Below are 23,214 nucleotides of genomic sequence, written 5' to 3'. Positions count from 1 at the left end.
TTGGCATTCAACGTTTTTTCTGAGTCAATTTGTTAACAATAGAGTGTGTGGATGAAAATAAAGTGTGGAACAACATTTTGTTTGTAATGCCGAACACTGCTTATTTTATCTTTTATTCCGAACACTGATTCAAATTTCGAGCAGCATGATTTATAAGCATTAGAAATAATTATATATATATTATATATATATTATATATATATATATATATATATATATATATATATATATATATATATATATATATATATATATATATATATATATATATATATATATATATATATATATATATATATATATATATATATATATATATATATATATATATATATATATATATATATATATATATATATATATATATATATGTTTGGAATACGAGCCTGTTCGGGATATCAGACAAAATGGTAAACAATATTGATGAAAAATTTAAAAATCTTTGTGTTGCATGAAAACTCAAGATTCAAACTAATATCATTCTTTTTGCTTATTAGACCAATACTTTCAAAAAGATTATTATACTAATTGTTTTACTTTGAAGAAACTATGAATCTCTATATGAATATTTGAAAAACGAGCTCTAAAAATTGGCATAGAGAGAATCAAATATTATAAATGAATTTTTAACTTTTTAAATAATGAGGTTTTCGTAAAAAATAAACTGTTGGCGTACAAGTACTTGCAAGATTCTGTGTCTGTACGTGTAACTTACAACACCTGTTCACGAGGAATACTGAAAAAAATCATACGCTGCCAATACACATTCACCAGAGTAAAATAATATTTATCGTAGTCGTTCTTTCTAGCAACCTCTCACTTCCATCGTATTTGCCATTAAAAAAGGTTTCTTATTTACAGTTCCCGATGTAATTTATGATTAAAATTCTCCTTTCTTTAATTATTTACAGATGCAAATGAGCAAAATTTGTGTCCGGCCAGTACCGACGATAGCTTGGGAATCAATCTTCCCGGCACGGAGATAGAGATAAAAGCACCGGAGAGCTGTACTTGGCCCAACGCATTACAGGTTAGTAGAAGGAAAAAAATGTTTTAGGGCAGAGTAGTCAGCAGTGAGACAGCAGAAAATGTGTGGAGTCTTGGTCCACCATAACACAAACATGTGTGAAAAAACTTGAAGCGGATATTCCAGAATTAAAGTCTGCATGTGTGTAGAAGTAAGCGTTAACAATTATACAATTTAAACTGACTCAATATTTGCTGCTATCTCCTATTTACCGCATCCTACCGACGACGAGCACTAAAGAAGATTCGGAAAGAGAGCATCATTGCCATAACCACGATTGTTTGTTTGGAGAGTGCAAATGAAAAGTCTCTTTTCTTTTTCCAATTTTAAAAGGTGATAATGGAAAATGCGAAATTAAAATTGGACCAACACCAGTCCGTTCGGCGGACAATTATAGTCTGAGCAATTAACAGCGGTTGCCATAAATCATAATTTATGCTAATTAGAAAGCACTGCAAAAGTCGGCACACATTATTCATCTGCACGGTCCGAGAAGCTGCTATATGGACTGACCGTGTGACTGCTGCAAAGATAATGTCACTGGAGAGAATCACTCGGCTAGTGCGATAGCATTTCCGTGAAAAATGGCTTAAGATAATGAACCGGCTTGGAAATTGATAGTGATAGAAACATACGGTTAATTGCGATGATTTTTTCATCTACACTGAGAACAGCGCTGCAGTTAAAAAAACTATACAGAAGAGTTAAATTGAATACACAACACTACCAAATTTGTGCAGAATAATTTCGCATTTATTTCAAATGTTTTGTTTTTAATCACCGAGTAGTGTTCAATCTATTGATCGTGTCGCTTGATCTTGTGGGGGCAAGCGATGAACACTTGTTTGGCATACAATGCGGTTATCGAATAATATATCGAATCTGACTAGGTGTGAATATATTATAGAACGCATTACCAAAGATTAATAACTCCCAGATCCTTACCTGACCCCACTAGCCCAATATCCTTTCCGTGACAACTGTGGAGATGCAGAGGTATACTCGGTCTCTAGTAACAATGGTTGTCTAACTAACATTCCTTCCCTTCCGCGATGACCGTAAGGACGTAGCCAGCACCGTTATTGACTTTTGATTTCTGAGCTCTCAATATGTGCACTAGAGTTACATATTTGTCAGGAGCACATAAATCTTCAGACGAGTCTCCAACCAAACCATCTCACAGCTCATCAGAATCCTAGTGTACTGCGCTCATGTCTCATGCGCTGCTTGGCGCTACACTTGTCATTTGTAATGTCTATCACGGCTTAAACCAGCCGACGGTGTTTTGAAAAAAAGTATGGTGAAAACAAGATAACAGTAGGGACGTTCCGATATTTCCAATATATCGGAGTATCGATGTTTTGCTTTTGATATTCGATATTTTATTATCGATATTTCCTATTAAATATATCGGTGGTATCGATATTTTCTTCCGATATATCGAACATTAATATAAGAAAAACAATTGTAGGGTTGTATCCATTCATAATTCATTTTATTTATTTAAAAAGTAGTTACCTTTCGAATTGTACTATAATGTATCTCAACAGAAGATGTTCATGTTTCTATCGGTCGAAATACCAATAATCTTGAGATTTTTTTTTCGAATGCAAGAAAACTAAACGGCAGGTCTCTAAGTGATTTAGGAGTTTTGCTTCATTCAGATATATCATATGATATTCCGATATATCGATATTTTGATTCAATATATCGGTGGTATCGATACTTTGATTCGATAATCGTATCGAATCAAATATCGATACTCAGCAATATCGGAACGTCCCTAGATAACAGTGCGGCGCTAAAAATAAAATCTCTCACTGTTGTTCGTAGGCACGCTCGCTTAGGAGAGTCGAATTGTCGAATCTAAGAGAGCTTAAGGAGATGTAGAGTTGTGAAGTAGAATGTGGGGTCGTGACAGACTTTGATTACAGGTTAGCCGACAGCGCTGTAGAATCGTTACCCGTGCACTATGGGCCAGAAATTAAAATTTCGCGACAAAAGTCCAAAAATCTTTTTTCAATAAAATTAATTATTGAGATGAATTTCTCATTATTGGGAACATGTGGGATTGTATACCAACTATCTTATTAGATTTGTTACATTATTTCATTGCACTCTATGGAGGTTAATTTTGTTTAAACTGAAAAACTTGTATTTTAACCTATTATTAGAAAATTTGGTTTGAGGGGAAAAATGACAAGAAAAATAATTGTGAGTTTATTTTTTGAAAGCAAATTCAGTACATTTTACATGTGTGATATAAAAATAATGTTAATTTTAAATTTAACCATTGATTTTTCAATGTACCAATAATGTTTACTATATTTTTACTAGTTTGCCTAAAAAGTTTAATTATTCCACCAAGCCTAGACTCGACTCTTTCTTGTGCTACCAAAAGTTTTTGCATATATTTGCGGATGGCCGAGATACAGTGGTTCAAGTACATGCGGTAATTTAGTAGATTTTCCAAACCTATATTTTGAACTTTCCAACAATCAAATCAATTGAATAAGTTTGATTGGTATAAAACAACTAAAGCTAACATAATGCACTACTTTTGAGCATTTTTTAGCGTTGCGTTAAATAACCAATACTACGTTGGAATATCAGAAAACAGACCAAGAATAAAAAGATTAAAAAAAACAAAACTATATAGGCAGCACCAAATGGCCAGGTCAAAGGCCATCAATGAATAAAAGTAAAAAAAAATCTTGTGAATGCCTTTAAACTTCTGCCAGATATATTGGCAACTTATGCGTAATATTGTCGGGAGAATGTTTATGTTAAGTTTAAGTATATGAGCTTTTAAATTGTGCATATACGAATCATTTAATTTCGTTGGAAGCAAATAGAGGTTAAGTATTCTACTTGATTAATTTCAATTTAAAATCAATCATATATGAGATCTACACAAAAATTCATGATTATCATTTAATAATTTCCTGGATATATTAATGTAATGGAGTCCAAAAGATGGTGTAAACCGGATGCTCGATAACAATATATAATTCATATTAACTTGTTCCATTTTGGACAATGCCCCTATGACTCTCTGATGGTTTTATGGCTTTGTTTTAGGTTATGTACAGTGAAAACAAATCATTATAAAAATTAATAGTTTAGATGATGAATTAAATGCTATTATACTGTGAAAAACCAATAAGTTTATTAAATAAACAATTGTCAATGCGTTCCAAACAACTATGACTTCATGATCACATTATTCAGGCATTTTCAACTATTCTGGGAAATTAATAGTGTACCTTAGGAATACTTTGAAATGTATGAATCATATTTTTGAAAATGTACAATGCATTTTGTAATATGATCTATGAGCGAATTTGAATATATAATGCCTTAATTAACATATTTTTCCAAACATTCATAATCCTCATAAATATTCTCAATTTGATTTAAAATGCATCTTAGTCGTCTCAAACACGTCTTTTATATGTTTTAATAAGTTTGTTTTACCTTTAGGTTGGTTTTTGTTCATTTTGAAAGTGTTTGGAATTTTGTCGAGAAATTTTGATTTCTTGCCCATAGTGCCGTGCTGTGGCGTAGTTGGTTAACGCGCCCAGTCTAGCGTATTGGGAGTCATGGGATCGTAGCACAAAAAGAACGATTTCATTATTTTTCACAATTTTTCATCTCAATTTGTGCAAATTGACCTCTGGTTGTCTGTTCAAGAAGTTTTTTTTTTTGTAATTGGCACAACTTTTCCCAGGCCCCATTGAATTGGTCATCTTTGCACATGTTCCTAAGGGTGCCCCTTATTTTTCAAAAGTTCTTAAAACCAAAAACTCGTATGGGAAATTTTGACAGGAATTATTGTAGAGATTACTTTAAGGACTCCTCCAGAGACTTCTTCAAAGATTCTTCAAGCGATTTCTACTGAGATATTCTCCAGTTAAGACCAAGACAATTTCTTCAAGGATTACTTTAGATATTTCTCCGGTCTCCAGAAATTCTTCAGGTAGTTCTCTCGAGATTCCTAAGGGAATAATTTCTGAGATTTCCTACAGGGATCACTTCAAGAATTCTATCAGGGATTCTTTCGGTGATTCCACCAGAAATTCATGTTGCTCCAAGAAACTCCTCAAGAAATTCCTGCAGAGGTTTACCTATGAATTCCTTAGAGAGTTTCATAAACATCATATGAATTCCTTCATGTTAAGCGATTCCTCTAGGAACTCCTTACCTGAAGAAGTTTTTGAGAAATCCCTGAATAAGCTCCTGGAGGGATTCCTGAAGCAATCTCTGGGTGAGCCTCTAGAAAATAAACTAGAATAACCCCTAGAATCCCTGGTTGAATTCTTGGAGCAATCCCTGAAGCAATTCATGCAAGAGTTTATGGAAGGATTCCGAGGAAATCTTTGGAGAAATTCCTTAAGAAAACCTTAGAACATCAAATATGTTTTTCGGCTACGCAGTCTTTGTTTTATGAACGGCTTCTTCCCAGTAAACACATGATCGTATGTGGAGCATATAAGAGTACAAAATTTGTGGAAGTGATATACGTACGTGTATGCAGCCTTATGGCGCAGGTATTAGACAATCCATCTTATTAGAATGTCTAAGCATTGTTTGTAACTGCTAGAATTCATAGCTTTACAGTGAAACTAGTTTATGTATGAGCTACTCTAATTTGGCATTAACAGTACTCTTGTGCGCTTTTATTTACGAGTTTGTGTTCACTGGGTTTATAATAAATACTGAGAGGCATACTTTAAAAAAATATGTATAGTCGGTTTTCTACCAGCTCACTTCTGGAATAATTTCAAGAAAAAACCATGTAGAGATTTTTCTGGAGCAATTCTTGGAGGACTCTTCAAACAACTCCTGTAAGAATCTCTTAGGAATTACTTACTTTACTTTTGATGGCGTTACGTCCTTCTAGACATGACCTGCGTCATAATGTTACGCCAACTAAATCGATCCATGGCTGCTAACCTCCAGTTTCTCGATCGCCACATACTTCCAAGATCCTGGATGGGGGCGACACGTGCTGCTGCGAGATAGCACCCTAAATTCGAAGAAGACGCAGTATTTTTTTCTAGACTGCATCCTGGCAGTGCTGACTCGCAATGCACAATGGACCGAATCGACAATTTAGCCGGAAAAAAGTGTTTTCTCTGTTCTCGTGATTTTAGACGTTCGATGTCTTCAGAGAAGTTATTTGTAATTGAGTTTTGCATCTTTTGAGAAAAAAGATGAATAGGGTGGCCCTTATTTAAGTTGAAATTTTGACTCAAACTTTTTTGTTTGATGAAATTTGTTGATGCGCTCTTCTGCAAACTTTTATAAAATGTTATTTTGAACAACTTTGTCGAACACACTTTTGATCTACCTCTTCATTTGAGCAAAGTAAATTGATTTTGAATGTTTTAACTTAGGGTAGACCCAAAAAATCAGTTATTTCGATCTATCTTTTTTATTTTCAGTTTTACGTGAATGTTGTCTTCAGAAGAGTTGCAGAGGAAGTAAAGATACACATATTTGCTGAACATTGCAAGTTTGTAATTCTTGTGGTTTTGAAGTTATAAGCCAATTGAGGTGAAAAACTATGCAATCTTTAGATGCCCATAACTCATGGAGTTGGTTCGATAAAATTTTTCGTATCATCCTTTCTTCACATTTTGTTTCACATTTCTCTAAAAAGTGGTGTATGGGAGAGTTGTAGATCTAGTTATATTCTATAACTTTGCTGAAAACAGCATGCTGTTAACTTTAAAATCTTGTGAGTTACAAGTGAATTTTGAGTTTTTCAAGTGTATTTTTGAAGTGAACTTCCTCAATTTACAAAAATTATGTTCTCACAGTTTTTGCAGCAAAAGTTGCCTATTGTATGGTCTTTCTAATGCCACTTAAAGAAAAATTTTATCGAACCAACTCCAGCTTTGGAGAGTTTTTGGATACTGGGTTCACTGTAGAGTTTCGCAAGCTCGTGATTCATTCTTCTCCTCCATACGCCATTCTCATATACTCCGCCAAAGATCGTCCGTAGATGACAACCGGTCTTATCAGCGTCTTGTACACGGTTCACTTAGTACGGAGGTGAAGTTTACCAGACTGCAAGGTCTTGTGGAGTCCGTAGTAAGCTCGACTTCCGGCAATGATACGTCATCGAATTTCGTCAACCTCGAGCTCATCTCCGTCGATCATCACGCGTCTGCCAATGTGAGCTCTATCGCGCTCGGTTCCACCACCCAGAAAACCAGAAATCGCATGAAAGTTCACGTTATAAATCGTTTATTCATACTAATTACATCAAACCCGCAAAACACCGTGTATAAACTCGTCAGATTGATGAGTTCCCTTGCATAAAACATTTTTCTTCAGAGTTCATTTATACATTTTGTTTCATCCCACACACTCGTACAAAGTAAGTCGAATCAATCCGTAGCAGCTGTCAAATCAACATTTGTTATCACAAGTTAAGTCACATAAGATCACAGGTTTGTTCGGTAGAATATTTATACACTCGAATTGTGTGTTATTATTCATCACATAATATATGCACGCATATCGCCTCCACTTTTGTACGTAGAAGGCCTTTTCGCGACATCTTATAAGTTGTCGGCGTTAAGTCAGAGTGGACCAAGTGATATTTTTCATATTTTTAGAAAAATGGGTTTAAAGCCTAAAACTCTGTAATTTTCTAACTCGTTAAAATTTTGGTTCAATATTTCTACACATCTTTGTGTTACTTTCAAACAATACAATGTGAAGTGATAATCATGAAAAATCATAATCCAAACCTCTGATAGAACGATTTTTTGATGGACTATGGGTGTATGTATAGTATGTGAAAAATACTTGGTCCACTCTGGGGTACTTGGTCCACTCTGACTGAACTAAATATCTCCGTTCAGTGAGTTTTTTTTTTTATTGAAACAATATTTTTACATAACTACAGTACATACTTGAATTTGGTAAGATAAGCTATTTCTAAACCTATACATTACGCTACGTTTACTTGTATTATTTCTTCAACTGATTAACAAATTTGTAGAAAATTTCCAAATTCCTTAGCAAACGATTTTCGGTTGTTCCATCGCAATTCTCTTAACTGTTTTTTAAAAACAAATAAGCATGAATCTGGATGCAAATGAAAATGGCACGTACAGTCAGCCAAAGTGCTGTTTTTTGCCTTTGTGAATTTAAACAAATTTTCTGTGAGAGAATATCCTCCATGTCATTCATTCTATAACTCAGTCGTGTTCTTATAACCTGACAGCACCATTCCCATACTTTTTTGGCACCTAGACATTTTTTTACCCTGTGATTCAGAGTATCGCTAGTTGGTTCACTCTGACTGAACAATTTCTAGGAAAATAATAATCATTTCATGCTTCAATGGTCAAACTGGTTGAATAACTCTAAGATAAGCAGATTACCCTTCGACACCAGTATCGTAAATTCTTCAATAATCCATATTGTCAATACCGAAATCAGTGGCATTACGATAGCTTGAAGATTAAGGTATTGCAGGGTCATTGCATTAAAGACCAGAAATATTCAAATATGTGTTCAGTCAGAGTGGACCAAGTGAAAATCTTGAATATCGACCAAAATATACTGGTTCAATAAGCGGGTTCTAGCACATACTATACATACATGCTTTTCAACACTTGGTCCGCTCTGTCTGCACAGAAATTGTTGCAATTTCTGACCACCCATCCAAATATGGTAAATGGTGAAAAATCAAAACCAAATGCACCAAACTAAGTCATATTTATAAATTTCTATTGATGGATAAGTAGAAGAATCATTCGATGTGGAAAAATCTTTTGGAATGTTTTTCATTTCCTCGCTTTCCTGATTAATTTCGCTGTTATGGTAATAAGCACTTGGTCCACTCTGACTGCACACTTTTATCGATTTTTATTGATCATCCAAAGTAAATTTGTTACATATCTCTCGCAGTTTACAGCATTTATCAAATCTACAATCCAACCCGGTCTGCTTCACGTTTCAGCCTGGTATACTGTTCAGAAACCACCTGGAACGTTTTTCCGACAATGTCCACGTCATCAGCGAAACAGATGAACTGGCAGGTTTTATTGAAGAACGTGCCCCACATGTTGAAGCCCACCCGTTTCATAACACCTTCTAGCGCAATATTGAACAGGAGGCAGGAAAGACTATCACCTTGTAGAAGTCGTTTGCGTGTTTCAAACGGGTCCGATAACGCACCCGATATCTTTACACAGCACTGTACAGTCTAGTCTAGTCAGTCTAGTCAATTTCCCTGGAAAACCATGCTCTTCCATAGATCTTCGCGGTCGATGGTATCATAGGCCGCTTTGAAATCGATGAATAGGTTGTGCGTAGGGACTTCATATTCGTGCACTTTTGGAGAATCTGCCGCAAAATAAAAATTTCGTCGGTTATTGATCGCCCATCCACAAAACCGGCTTGATAACTTACCACAAATCTGCTTGCTAGTAGCGATAGACGGCGGAAAATGATCTGGGAAAGCACTTTATGGGCTGTGTTAAGAATGGTGGACGCTCGATAGTTCTCACATTCTAACATGTCACCCTTTTTGTATGTTGGGTATATTACTCCCTCCTTCCACTCTTCTGGTAACTGTTCTGTATCGCAGATCCTGGCTATCAATCGTGTCAGACGAGTAGCCAACCTGTCCGGGCTCATTTTAATAAGTTCTGCTCCAATACCATCCTTTCCAGCTGCTTTGTTGTTCTTTAGCTGTTTGATAGCATCTTTAACTGGGAATTGGCACGTCTCCCTCATCCGCCGTACTGATGAAGCCATTCCATTTCCTGCCTTGGTCTTTCTCCTCGGCGCCATTCAGATGTTCTTCGTAGTGCTGCTTCAACCTTTCAATCCCCTCACGTTCGTCCGTCAAGATACCTTCATTCTTATCCCGACACATTTCGGCCCGCGGCACAAAGCCTTTGCTGGATGCATTGAATTTCTTGTAGAACTTACGCATTTCTTGAGAACGATACAGCTGCTCCATCTCTTCGCACTCCAACTCATCTTTGGAGAAATTCAGAGTAGAGTTTCGAGAGGACTACTTGGGGATATCTTCTACATGGATAAATTCTCGGACGAAATTATGGAGAAATCACTTGAGAAATATCTGTAGTAATCCTTGAAGAGATTGTTCTCTGGTAACTCCTGGAAAAACTCCTGAATAGAATAGTATGGAATACGTAGTTGAATTTTATGTAACTATTTCACAATACAGCCATTTCATGAAAAACCGATCTAGTGGGTCACCGAATTCCGTGAAAATTTGCTATTTTGTTCCTTATCCGAAATAAGGATACACATGTTTTTGGATTTTTTGATTAGAGCGATTATTTCCAAAATAGGAAACAAATAGAAGAACAGCGATTTTGCAAATTTGTTATAAAAAAATATATCACTTTTGAACCGTTAGATCGACTTTCAATCTTTTTGGACTAAATGAAAGCTAAAGATTTTGACATTTCAGGAAAAATATAAAATTTCACAAAAATATGTTTTTTTTTTTCACATGAAAAATTTAACAATAATTTTCGTTTTTTCGTGTTTTGAAGGCCTCGTGGCCAAAGGAACTATTGAAAATTTGAAATCTTAATCTTTTATTCCATAAAAAAGATTGAAAATCGATTAAGCTGTTCGAAAGTTATGATTTTTTTAAAAATAAAAAACCTAATGCACTTAGATCTAAAGGGTGTCCGCGATGAAATTGCCACACATAAATTTGATTCGCAAAATTCGAGTTTTTATCCGTCAATAATTCCAGGGTGGCCACTGGACCGGAGAAAAAGACGGGAAAATCGGAAATTTGAGGTGATCACCGGGAAAATAATTTTGAACGAACATCTCCAAGCACTAAACCTACAAATCACCAAAAAAAAAGGTTGTAGGATGCTTAAGACGATCTTTGGCAGAGTACAGGAGAACAGAGTGGCGGCGGAGAATGTACCACGAGCTCGCCAAGCTCTACGGCGAACCCAGTATCCAGAAGGTTGCGAAAGCCGGAAGGGTGCGCTGGGCAGGGCATGTTGTAAGACTATCGGACAACAATCCTGCAAAGATAGTGTTCGCGTCGAATCCGGTTGGCACAAAAAGACGGAGAGCACAGCGAGCGAGGTGGCTTGATCAGGTGCAACAAGATCTGGAGAACGTGGGCCAGTTGGAAAGTTGGAGAGACACAGCCACGGACCGAGTAAATTGGCGTAACATCGTTATCGAGGTTTTATCAAATTAATTGATGTAACATCAACTAAATAAAAATATATATAAATAAAAATCGTTTGTTTAGTTTAAGTTTTATTCATGTAGATAATGATGTAGGATGAATGTAGCAAATAAACAAATAAATAAATAAATAAATAAATAAATAAATAAATAAATAAATAAATAAATAAATAAATAAATAAATAAATAAATAAATAAATAAATAAATAAATAAATAAATAAATAAATAAATAAATAAATAAATAAATAAATAAATAAATAAATAAATAAATAAATAAATAAATAAATAAATAAATAAATAAATAAATAAATAAATAAATAAATAAATAAATGAATAAATAAATAAATAAATAAATAAATAACTAAATAAATAAATAAATAAATAAATAAATAATAATAAGTTAAAGAAAGTTGCTATGGTTGATGATATTGCCATTTACGAATACCTGAGCCAAATAAATATTTCTCGAAAACTTATTCAAACAGACTCAAGTCAGAAAAGTTAACAAACTTACTTTATCAATCCTACGTGTTTCGCAGACGAAATTCTACACGTTTCGCTCTAAACCAACTCAATTTTTCATTTTTAGAATGTTGAATTTCAAGATTTAAAAAACGGCATAAGTAAGATTATCAACTTTCACAACCTAACCATTTCTTTCGCCGCTTCGTTGTATGGAGAAACTTTTACACTGGTACAAAAACGTCGTAACTAACTGAATGAAACGGATTATCATTTTGTCATACAATTTTAGTGGGAAACGATAGGAACTATCTAGTGTTTTAACGCGAGCTGATTGCATTGTAAATTTAAGCGATGTACACAGTAAAAATATATAAAAAAGGAGATTCATTTAAAAACAGTTTTAGAAGACAGGTTGTGATTCTTCCTAATTAACTTTCTTAAAATCGTATGAAAGTTACTTACGCTGATTTGAAAAAGTAATAGAGATTTGACAAATTTGTTGGAAATTCCACTGAAATCTTGGACAGATTAATTCAGAAGTACGATTGGCGGATTTCTGAGATGATACTGATTTTTGATGAAGCCTTGTCTGGATTACCTATTAGTTATTCCTTGATCTATGACAAAGTTCTTATGAGGCCTCTGACGAGATTTTGTATTTACAGTGTATTTTTCCAATCATTCCCAACAAATTTCATGTCAAATTGTTCATGAATTCATGGAAAAATCTTTTAAGATAAATAAAAAGCGAGGTCCTTAAGGTAATCTTAGTCAGATTTTTGTTAAGTTTTTGACGCAATTTTTAGCCAAATTTTTGATGGATTGCTGGTAAGATGCAATTTTAAATTTATGTCAAAAATTTAACCAGCTTCAAAGGAGAAAAATAAAATGTTTTCGAAGATACTGTTTCTGCTAAAAAGATCCAACATTAGTTTCACCAGATCAAGAATTTGTCCAGGAATCAGTCATAGTCTATGGCTAACGCATAATTTCGAAGGCACTCTTAGAAGGTTTGTTATTGAACTTTGCAGTTTTTAGGAAAATCAGTATAAATTACACGGAGCAAAAATTTGTTCATATTATTACAAAATCTCTCTGAAATTGCAATGATTTCAATAGGGTGGACGGGCTTTTAGATATTTCAACAAAAAAGTTCATAAAATTTTGTCCAATCTCTTTTGAAATTCAAATCATATTCAGATCACAATATTAATCAAAATTAATTTAATTTATAATCTCAAGTCTTTCGATTTTGACTATTTTGTATAAAAAAACTAAAACATCAAGATTTTTTTATTTTTCGGGCCTCCGGGAATTGAAAAACTGATTTTGAAAGGAAACCCTAACTACTGCATTGCCCTTATTCGCTTGGTATTTTATGCGAGCAACAGTAAGTTTCAATCATGATCATAGCAGCCTGGTTTATACGCCGAACTATCCGAACAAACACTAGACAAACCGTGTGAATGTTCGCATAAGGTGGTGTATGTGCTAACAAGTAAGTGCTGTTCGCACGTCCAACTAGTGTGTTATTAGGCAAAGAATGCATAGCAACGAAAATATGAATTTTAATCAAATTGGCGTTTACTTCGACTATGCAAACATGGGCAGTGCAGTTCTCTAATAAAATATTGGCAGTAGAACGCTAGTGGCGCTGTTGTCGCAAAACTGAATTAATTTATTATTACCTTCAATTGTAATTTTCCAGTGAGTGGGATTGCACACGTAATAGAGGATGATTTGTATTGGCCGTTAAAATTGTTTTGACACTTTGAGGCCCGATACTCACGCTGTCACATCGCAGCAAACTAGATGTTGGTCACACGAACAGAAGCGACATTAGCATTCTTAGGTTAATGCTTCTACTAGTTATCTACACTCTAAATTCACCCATAATGTAGATTGGTTAATAACCACATAGAACGTATTTTGATTTATAGTCATTTTCATGACTATTACATGTAGTTTTAAAGTCACTTTCAGGTCATTTTTTGGTCACTATTTTTATCATTTTGGTCACTAAAGTCACTATTATTTTACTGTCTGACTGCTACCAGCCCTGCGCCTTTATTGAAGTCCGGTGATGAAAAATTTGGTGTCTTCGAAAACGATGATCAACTAAAGGAGATATTTTCGCATAAAAAAACTTATAAGCTGGGATCTGCTTTTATGTGCGAAACATCAAGGAAACAACCAATAAGAAATTGGTCTGCCTAGATCAAAACAATGGATTCTTACTATCGAGTCGAGCAACGATCGCTTATTTCGGATGCAATGCTCCTTACATTTTTAGATGAACCTTGACACCATTTATTGAAGGCTAAAAGAAGAAAACACATGTTTTCTAGCCATCGAATGAAAAAGATGATCTTTTGAAGGGAGTGAAGAACGAAAATAACGACAAATTGACTTTGACTTATCCATCCATAAACTGAACTCCAAGGATGACGGGCGGCTGTCAAATGAGAGTAAAATTGAAAAAACCGCCAACCTAAGCCGAGAATCAGTTTTATGGCTGAACGTGGAAAAGTAAAAATTATTATTCGCAAAATTACAGGTAATAAATGCGCTTAAAAGATATTGTTTGCAAGATGTTACTTACTACGCGCTACTGCAGTGCGTTGTTGCCATTTTTATCAAAAAATTCTACTAAATTCAACCTGTCCGGGCTCATTTTAATAAGTTCTGCTCCAATACCATCCTTTCCAGCTGCTTTGTTGTTCTTTAGCTGTTTGATAGCATCTTTAACTGGGAATTGGCACGTCTCCCTCATCCGCCGTACTGATGAAGCCATTCCATTTGCTGCCTTGGTCTTTCTCCTCGGCGCCATTCAGATGTTCTTCGTAGTGCTGCTTCAACCTTTCAATCCCCTCAAGTTCGTCCGTCAAGATACCTTCATTCTTATCCCGACACATTTCGGCCCGCGGCACAAAGCCTTTGCTGGATGCATTGAATTTCTTGTAGAACTTACGCATTTCTTGAGAACGATACAGCTGCTCCATCTCTTCGCACTCCAACTCATCTTTGGAGAAATTCAGAGTAGAGTTTCGAGAGGACTACTTGGGGATATCTTCTACATGGATAAATCCTCGGACGAAATTATGGAGAAATCACTTGAGAAATATCTGTAGTAATCCTTGAAGAGATTGTTCTCTGGTAACTCCTGGAAAAACTCCTGAATAGAATAGTATGGAATACGTAGTTGAATTTTATGTAACTATTTCACAATACAGCCATTCCATGAAAAACCGATCTAGTGGGTCACCGAATTCCGTGAAAATTTGCTATTTTGTTCCTTATCCGAAATAAGGATACACATGTTTTTGGATTTTTTGATTAGAGCGATTATTTCCAAAATAGGAAACAAATAGAAGAACAGCGATTTTGCAAATTTGTTATAAAAAAATATATCACTTTTGAACCGTTAGATCGACTTTCAATCTTTTTGGACTAAATGAAAGCTAGAGATTTTGACATTTCAGGAAAAATATAAAATTTCACAAAAAAAAATTTTTTTTTTACATGAAAAATTTAACAATAATTTTCGTTTTTTCGTGTTTTGAAGGCCTCGTGGCCAAAGGAACTATTGAAAATTTGAAATCTTAATCTTTTATTCCATAAAAAAGATTGAAAATCGATTAAGCTGTTCGAAAGTTATGATTTTTTTAAAAATAAAAAACCTAATGCACTGAGATCTAAAGGGTGTCCACGATGAAATTGCCACACATAAATTTGATTCGCAAAATTCGAGTTTTCATCCGTCAATAATTCCAGGGTGGCCACTGGACCGGAGAAAAAGACGGGAAAATCGGAAATTTGAGGTGATCACCGGGAAAATAATTTTGAACGAACATCTCCAAGCACTAAACCTACAAATCACCAAAAAAAGGTTGTAGGATGCTTAAGACGATCTTTGGCAGAGTACAGGAGAACGGAGTGGCGGCGGAGAATGTACCACGAGCTCGCCAAGCTCTACGGCGAACCCAGTATCCAGAAGGTTGCGAAAGCCGGAAGGGTGCGCTGGGCAGGGCATGTTGTAAGACTATCGGACAACAATCCTGCAAAGATAGTGTTCGCGTCGAATCCGGTTGGCACAAAAAGACGGAGAGCACAGCGAGCGAGGTGGCTTGATCAGGTGCAACAAGATCTGGAGAACGTGGGCCAGTTGGAAAGTTGGAGAGACACAGCCACGGACCGAGTAAATTGGCGTAACATCGTTATCGAGGTTTTATCAAATTAATTGATGTAACATCAACTAAATAAAAATATATATAAATAAAAATCGTTTGTTTAGTTTAAGTTTTATTCATGTAGACAATGATGTTAGATGAATGTAGCAAATAAATAAATAAATAAATAAATAAATAAATAAATAAATAAATAAATAAATAAATAAATAAATAAATAAATAAATAAATAAATAAATAAATAAATAAATAAATAAATTAATAAATAAATAAATAAATAAATAAATAAATAAATAAATAAATAAATAAATAAATAAATAAATAAATAAATAAATAAATAAATAAATAAATAAATAAATAAATAAAAGAATTAATAAATAAATAAATAAATAAATAAATAAATAAATAAATAAATAAATAAATAATAATAAGTTGAAGAAAGTTGCTTTGGTTGATGATATTGCCATTTACGAATACCTGAGCCAAATAAATATTTCTCGAAAACTTATTCAAACAGACTCAATCAGAAAAGTTAACAAACTTACTTTATCAATCCTACGTGTTTCGCAGACGAAATTCTACACGTTTCGCTCTAAACCAACTCAATTTTTCATTTTTAGAATGTTGAATTTCAAGATTTAAAAAACGGCATAAGTAAGATTATCAACTTTCACAATCTTACCATTTCTTTCGCCGCTTCGTTGTATGGAGAAACTTTTTACACTGGTACAAAAACGTCGTAACTAACTGAATGAAACGGATTATCATTTTGTTATACAATTTTAGTGGGAAACGATAGGAACTATCTAGTGTTTTAACGCGAGCTGATTGCATTGCAAATTTAAGCGATGTACACAGTAAAAATATATAAAAAAGGAGATTCATTTAAAAACAGTTTTAGAAGACAGGTTGTGATTCTTCCTAATTAACTTTCTTAAAATCGTATGAAAGTTACTTACGCTGATTTGAAAAAGTAATAGAGATTTGACAAATTTGTTGGAAATTCAACTGAAATCTTGGACAGATTAATTCAGAAGTACGATTGGCGGATTTCTGAGATGATACTGATTTTTGATGAAGCCTTGTCTGGATTACCTATTAGTTATTCCTTGATCTATGACAAAGTTCTTATGAGGCCTCTGACGAGATTTTGTATTTACAGTGTATTTTTCCAATCATTCCCAACAAATTTCATGTCAAATTGTTCATGAATTCATGGGAAAATCTTTTAAGATAAATAAAAAGCGAGGTCCTTAAGGTAATCTTAGTCAGATTTTTGTTAAGTTTTTGACGCAATTTTTAGCCAAATTTTTGATGGATTGCTGGTAAGATGCAATTTTAAATTTATGTCAAAAATTTAGCCAGCTTCAAAGGAGAAAAATAAAATGTTTTCGAAGATACTGTATCTGCTAAAAAGATCCAACATTAGTTTCACCAGATCAAGAATTTGTCCAGGAATCAGTCATAGTCTATGGCTAACGCATAATTTCGAAGGTACTCTTAGAAGGTTTGTTATTGAACTTTGCAGTTTTTAGGAAAATCAGTATAAATTACACGGAGCAAAAATTTGTTCATATTATTACAAAATCTCTCTGAAATTGCAATGATTTCAATAGGGTGGACGGGCTTTTAGATATTTCAACAAAAAAGTTCATAAAATTTTGTCCAATCTCTTTTGAAATTCAAATCATATTCAGATCACAATATTAATCAAAATTAATTTAATTTATAATCTCAAGTCTTTCGATTTTGACTATTTTGTATAAAAAAACTAAAACATCAAGATTTTTTTATTTTTCGGGCCTCCGGGAATTGAAAAACTGATTTTGAAAGGAAACCCTAACTACTGCATTGCCCTTATTCGCTTGGTATTTTATGCGAGCAACAGTAAGTTTCAATCATGATCATAGCAGCCTGGTTTATACGCCGAACTATCCGAACAAACACTAGACAAACCGTGTGAATGTTCGCATAAGGTGGTGTATGTGCTAACAAGTAAGTGCTGTTCGCACGTCCAACTAGTGTGTTATTAGGCAAAGAATGCATAGCAACGAAAATATGAATTTTAATCAAATTGGCGTTTACTTCGACTATGCAAACATGGGCAGTGCAGTTCTCTAATAAAATATTGGCAGTAGAACGCTAGTGGCGCTGTTGTCGCAAAACTGAATTAATTTTTTATTACCTTCAATTGTAATTTTCCAGTGAGTGGGATTGCACACGTAATAGAGGATGATTTGTATTGGCCGTTAAAATTGTTTTGACACTTTGAGGCCCGATACTCACGCTGTCACATCGCAGCAAACTAGATGTTGGTCACACGAACAGAAGCGACATTAGCATTCTTAGGTTAATGCTTCTACTAGTTATCTACACTCTAAATTCACCCATAATGTAGATTGGTTAATAACCACATAGAACGTATTTTGATTTATAGTCATTTTCATGACTATTACATGTAGTTTTAAAGTCACTTTCAGGTCATTTTTTGGTCACTATTTTTATCATTTTGGTCACTAAAGTCACTATTATTTTACTATCTGACTGCTACCAGCCCTGCGTCTTTATTGAAGTCCGGTGATGAAAAATTTGGTGTCTTCGAAAACGATGATCAACTAAAGGAGATATTTTCGCATAAAAAAAACTTATAAGCTGGGATCTGCTTTTATGTGCGAAACATCAAGGAAACAACCAATAAGAAATTGGTTTGCCTAGATCAAAACAATGGATTCTTACTATCGAGTCGAGCAACGATCGCTTATTTCGGATGCAATGCTCCTTACATTTTTAGATGAACCTTGACACCATTTATTGAAGGCTAAAAGAAGAAAACACATGTTTTCTAGCCATCGAATGAAAAAGATGATCTTTTGAAGGGAGTGAAGAACGAAAATAACGACAAATTGACTTTGACTTATCCATCCATAAACTGAACTCCAAGGATGAAGGGCGGCTGTCAAATGAGAGTAAAATTGAAAAAACCGCCAACCTAAGCCGAGAATCAGTTTTATGGCTGAACGTGGAAAAGTAAAAATTATTATTCGCAAAATTACAGGTAATAAATGCGCTTAAAAGATATTGTTTGCAAGATGTTACTTACTACGCGCTACTGCAGTGCGTTGTTGCCATTTTTATCAAAAAATTCTACTAAATTCCTAAAATGCATGTTCGAGAAAATTGATTACGCCTTCACCATTGTTTGGTCGTATTTTTGTATGGTTGTTTGCTTTTTAGAACCAGCGACACGTTGAGGTAGCAGAAAAGCCTCCCTTGCTGAAGTCACTCGGTCCAAGAATTGTGACAATTGAGCGGGCATGCTTCCGTATACTCCCCAGATATTCTGGCCCGCTCTAGTGTCAAAAATCTTGGATCGCGTGGATTCGGTTCTATCGGTGGATAAGACCATATGCATCAGTGATGCAGTAACTTCAACGTTATAGACGAATAATGTTGGCTTCAAATATTCACGTCAGTAAAGCATGTAATAGTTGGAGTGCAATATTTGACTGTCATTGGACTGAAGGGCTAACTTTTGATTAGCACTAACTAAATTCTGATATTGCCAAATATATATTTCGATCGCTGTCAGATCCGAGCCACATATACTAATAACTTGACGCCTCTGAAATTTTTATTCTTTATGTTGCAATTTTTTATCAGGGTACGTCCATAAATTACGTCACGCAAAGTTTTGCCATTTTCATCCTCCTCAAATTTCCTCTACATCACACTTTTTGTATGGATTTCAATTCTTATATGGGTAGTCACGTTTCCTTGTAACCCCCTCCTTCCTCTTCTGTACGGGACGTAATTTAGGAATTACCCCTCACCTGCAGTTTTTTCCAACTTGTTTACATTGTAATGGGTCGAAGAGCATGAAAATATATTTGATTAATCTCGAAAATAAACTTATAGAACAACTAGATATGGACGACACACTTTCAAGAATTTTTTTGGATCCCCACCATAGACTTGATATTTTTTGGTGAAATAAGGTTTAACTTATGGGAATACGACTATGAATAACAAAAACGGAGCTGAATTCCAATTGTGAGATACCTTGGGCGTTAACGGGTTAAGTAAGTCGAAAGTATTGATGATTTGATGATGTTCAACGGTATTAACTTGAAATCGTCAAAAATGTCGAATGTGACTGTTTTGCAGTTATGGGCAGTATGGTAAGACACCAAAATATCATACTCTAGTATCTGCATTCCAGTAATTACATAAACAATCAAGACTGTTTGCATTCAACAAACATCAGCCACTAACTAACTTCTTCCGAGAGTAAATGGCAGTGTGTAATACTCTAGGCTGTAAAGTACAATGATGTGTGCTTTCATACGGAACGGTAGGTAATAGTCTTTACTGGGATGCTTACTCAAATCACTCAACCTTTCTATTGAAGGCCAATAGAGCACGGTTCTAGGTACATAATTGCATTAATTACTTGAAAACATGATGATGGCTACACTAAACAAGAAAAGGAATCGTTTCTCAGGCGGCATTGAAGTGTGAGTGAATAGATAAAACTGAAACATAAGTTTCTGTGGGTACCATTAGTTTCCTTTTGCTAAATATGTTCTAACTTTCAAGGCAACTTCGTAGAAATATATTGAACAAATAATGGTCTCAGAATTGTATAAGAAAATTAAATGACAAAAAATTCTCAATCTTACTGTTGAATAAAAAAGTAAATTTTGGTAAAAATTTTCAGCTGCTGTGTGAAATTATAACACAATACCCATTTATATCACCGGGCATCATGTACAAAATTCCACAGAATTCTCATAATCCTTTCCTGGCAACATCAAACTTATGGTTACCGTGTCAATACGGCGAACCCAACGAGAAATCCGTCAGACCAGCAACTACTGCAATTACACAATCCCACCCACTACTATGCAACGGAAATGGACCCTGTCCATAAACTTCGCGCCCCCTTGTCAGAGACCAGAACGGGAAACCAGCCATATTCCTTCCATTCAGGAGCATACTGAATAGCTCACGGCTAGTCTTTATACACGTCCACCGCAAATGGCTTCGTAGCACAGACACCGCTCTTTTTCTGGCCAGCAGCTCTTATCAAGCTTATAATGCTGAAAGTCGAGTAACTGCAGCTCTACTCCGAAAGGGAAACGGAAGTGGAATGGCTATTTATAATCCTATTATTACGCCAGAAGACACGACAGATGATATTATCGTCCTAATCCGTTGGTAAACTATCGGAAAATGTAATAAGATGGCCCGCCCGAAAGCTGAACAGCAAACTTTCTCATTCTGAACTTACACATGTACGGGAAACACGCAACGGCTTTCACTCTAGAAAAGGTGATGCTGACTCTGAATCTATAATTCTCTCTCCAATTTAGCTTTTGCATAAATGAACACGATGATGAGGAGATAACCTAGGGGACGATGGAGATTCGCTGACCTCTATAATATTTGGTAATGTAGGTCATATGTCACTTATAGTATGCGTAAATAGCTGCCTAGCGATGTGATTATTTTCGTATGTAAACGTTCATTATTTTTCTGCTGAACTGAGTGTTAGATTTCTATTGTGGTAAAATACGTGAGTGCAAACATAGGTGGTTAAATGCCATTTAATAAGTAGTTTGAATGGCTTCCAACACGGTAAGAATAGTGTGATTTAATAATGATATATGTATGTATCAATTAAAAATTATTTTCAGATATATACAATATTGAATTGTGGACGAATGGCAGTTACAGTCGACTCTCCACATCTCGATGTTCTACATCTCGATACCTCTCCCTATGTCGATGATTTTTTCGGTCCCTTCATTCTGCATACATTTTCACTCTCCATATCTCGATATCCTCCTTATCTCGATGTCTCCCTATCTCGATGTGATTTTAACTCCCGATTTTATCTCCGTATGTCGATATGCCCATTATTAAAGGCTACTAGACTAGATTTTAGGGATTCAAAACAATGGACCAATGCACGTGTTAACTAATTTGACATTTGAGCGGTGCCGAATTCATTCGTTGCCATGGTCACGTAAATAACACGGCACCGCTCAAAAGTCAAATAGTGAACCCGTGCATAGGTCTATTTGCAAAGACGAAATGACGTCTGTTCTTTTTTTTTCTGGAAACGAAGTGATTTTCAATCTACAGAGATCCCTAATTCATGCGCTCCTTCTATTGTTGTCAAAGAGCAAAACAACCCAAAAAAATGAAACTTTGTGCGTTACCTCAGATTTGAGTAAGTGGCATAGTACTGGAAGTTGGGTAATTTGATCTGCCGGTTGAAAGGAACTTAGCCAGTAGGTATTTTTTCGCATGGCTGCAAATGAAAACAACTTCTACCCCATCAACTCAAAATGAGGTTAACGCATGAACCCCCAGACTTGAGTGGAAACAGTAGGGGAAGGGGTGGTAAAATGAACACCTTAAGGATATTTTCTAGGTTCTGATAGAAAACGAGGAATTTGTATAGTTCTATCGCACAACATTAAAAAGAGTGTTGTTTTCTATAGGAGCGACACAAATTCAGACTGAAATATCTACATATTTTTATCGCTAGCAAAATACGATGCAAATGTTCATTTTACCTGTACTATGTGGATTAAATAAACAGCTGTTGGTTGTAAAATGAACATCATGTAAAACACGTGAGCAAAACAAATATTTTTGAAAATTTCCATTGCATTCCCGAAAATATATCTATTAACGACTGTAACCCATTCAAAAATAAATCTAAAAGAATCAGATTTCACATCATATCATAACGATATTCACACCACTTGAAAACCTCAAGACTCCCGAGCTAAAAGTTACATCAGTTCTAATTTTCAAACGTGGTTTTCTAAAAAAAATAGTTTTCGTTGATATTTTCGCTTCAACTGACCTCCGCATCAACCCGAACACTCCGATTTATGCTCTAAATCGTCCGTGCGTGATCAAAATTCAATCAATTATGCTTTTGACCTCCTCCATACCTTAGTATGTATAGCGCACAGCCTGCCTGGAGCTTTCGTTTGCTGGCAAATCATCGAGAGCGCCGCTATATCCGTAGATTCCCTTTTGCAGGCATATTCAACGTGGCTAGCGAAGCTGAGCTTGTCATCGATCATTACCCCAAGATACCTAAGGGATCGCTTGGACTCTATGTTGCAATCCCCTACGGACTTGCAGTTATTTGCCACTACCACCTCAGTCTTCTAACGGGTCTGTCCAAGTTTACTAGAGCTCATCCATACCTCAACTATGTTGATAGAGTGCGCTGCTGTGGATTGAACCTTGAGTACTTCCGCAATAATTCGAACGCTTTTCTGTCC

The 23,214-nt window shown here is 35.1% G+C and overlaps 1 protein-coding gene across 5 annotated transcripts in view; it reads left to right on the top strand.

The window, feature by feature from the left end:
- The window catches only part of LOC5578554 (protein eva-1), a 623,125-nt gene that overhangs the window by 379,734 nt on the left and 220,177 nt on the right, over positions 1–23,214 (top strand). For all 5 annotated transcript variants that reach the window (XR_002501140.1, XM_021848818.1, XM_021848820.1 and 2 more), the window contains exon 4: positions 912–1,030. Coding sequence is in view for 4 of the 5 variants with exons in the window: in XM_021848818.1 (XP_021704510.1) it covers positions 912–1,030 (119 nt within the window). In the remaining variant the exon portion in view is untranslated. The remainder of the gene's footprint in view (positions 1–911; positions 1,031–23,214) is intronic.

This window comes from Aedes aegypti, chromosome 3 (assembly GCF_002204515.2).
Source record: "Aedes aegypti strain LVP_AGWG chromosome 3, AaegL5.0 Primary Assembly, whole genome shotgun sequence".
In the NCBI taxonomy this organism is placed as follows: domain Eukaryota; kingdom Metazoa; phylum Arthropoda; class Insecta; order Diptera; family Culicidae; genus Aedes; species Aedes aegypti.
This window is presented reverse-complemented; position numbering and strand designations above follow the sequence as displayed.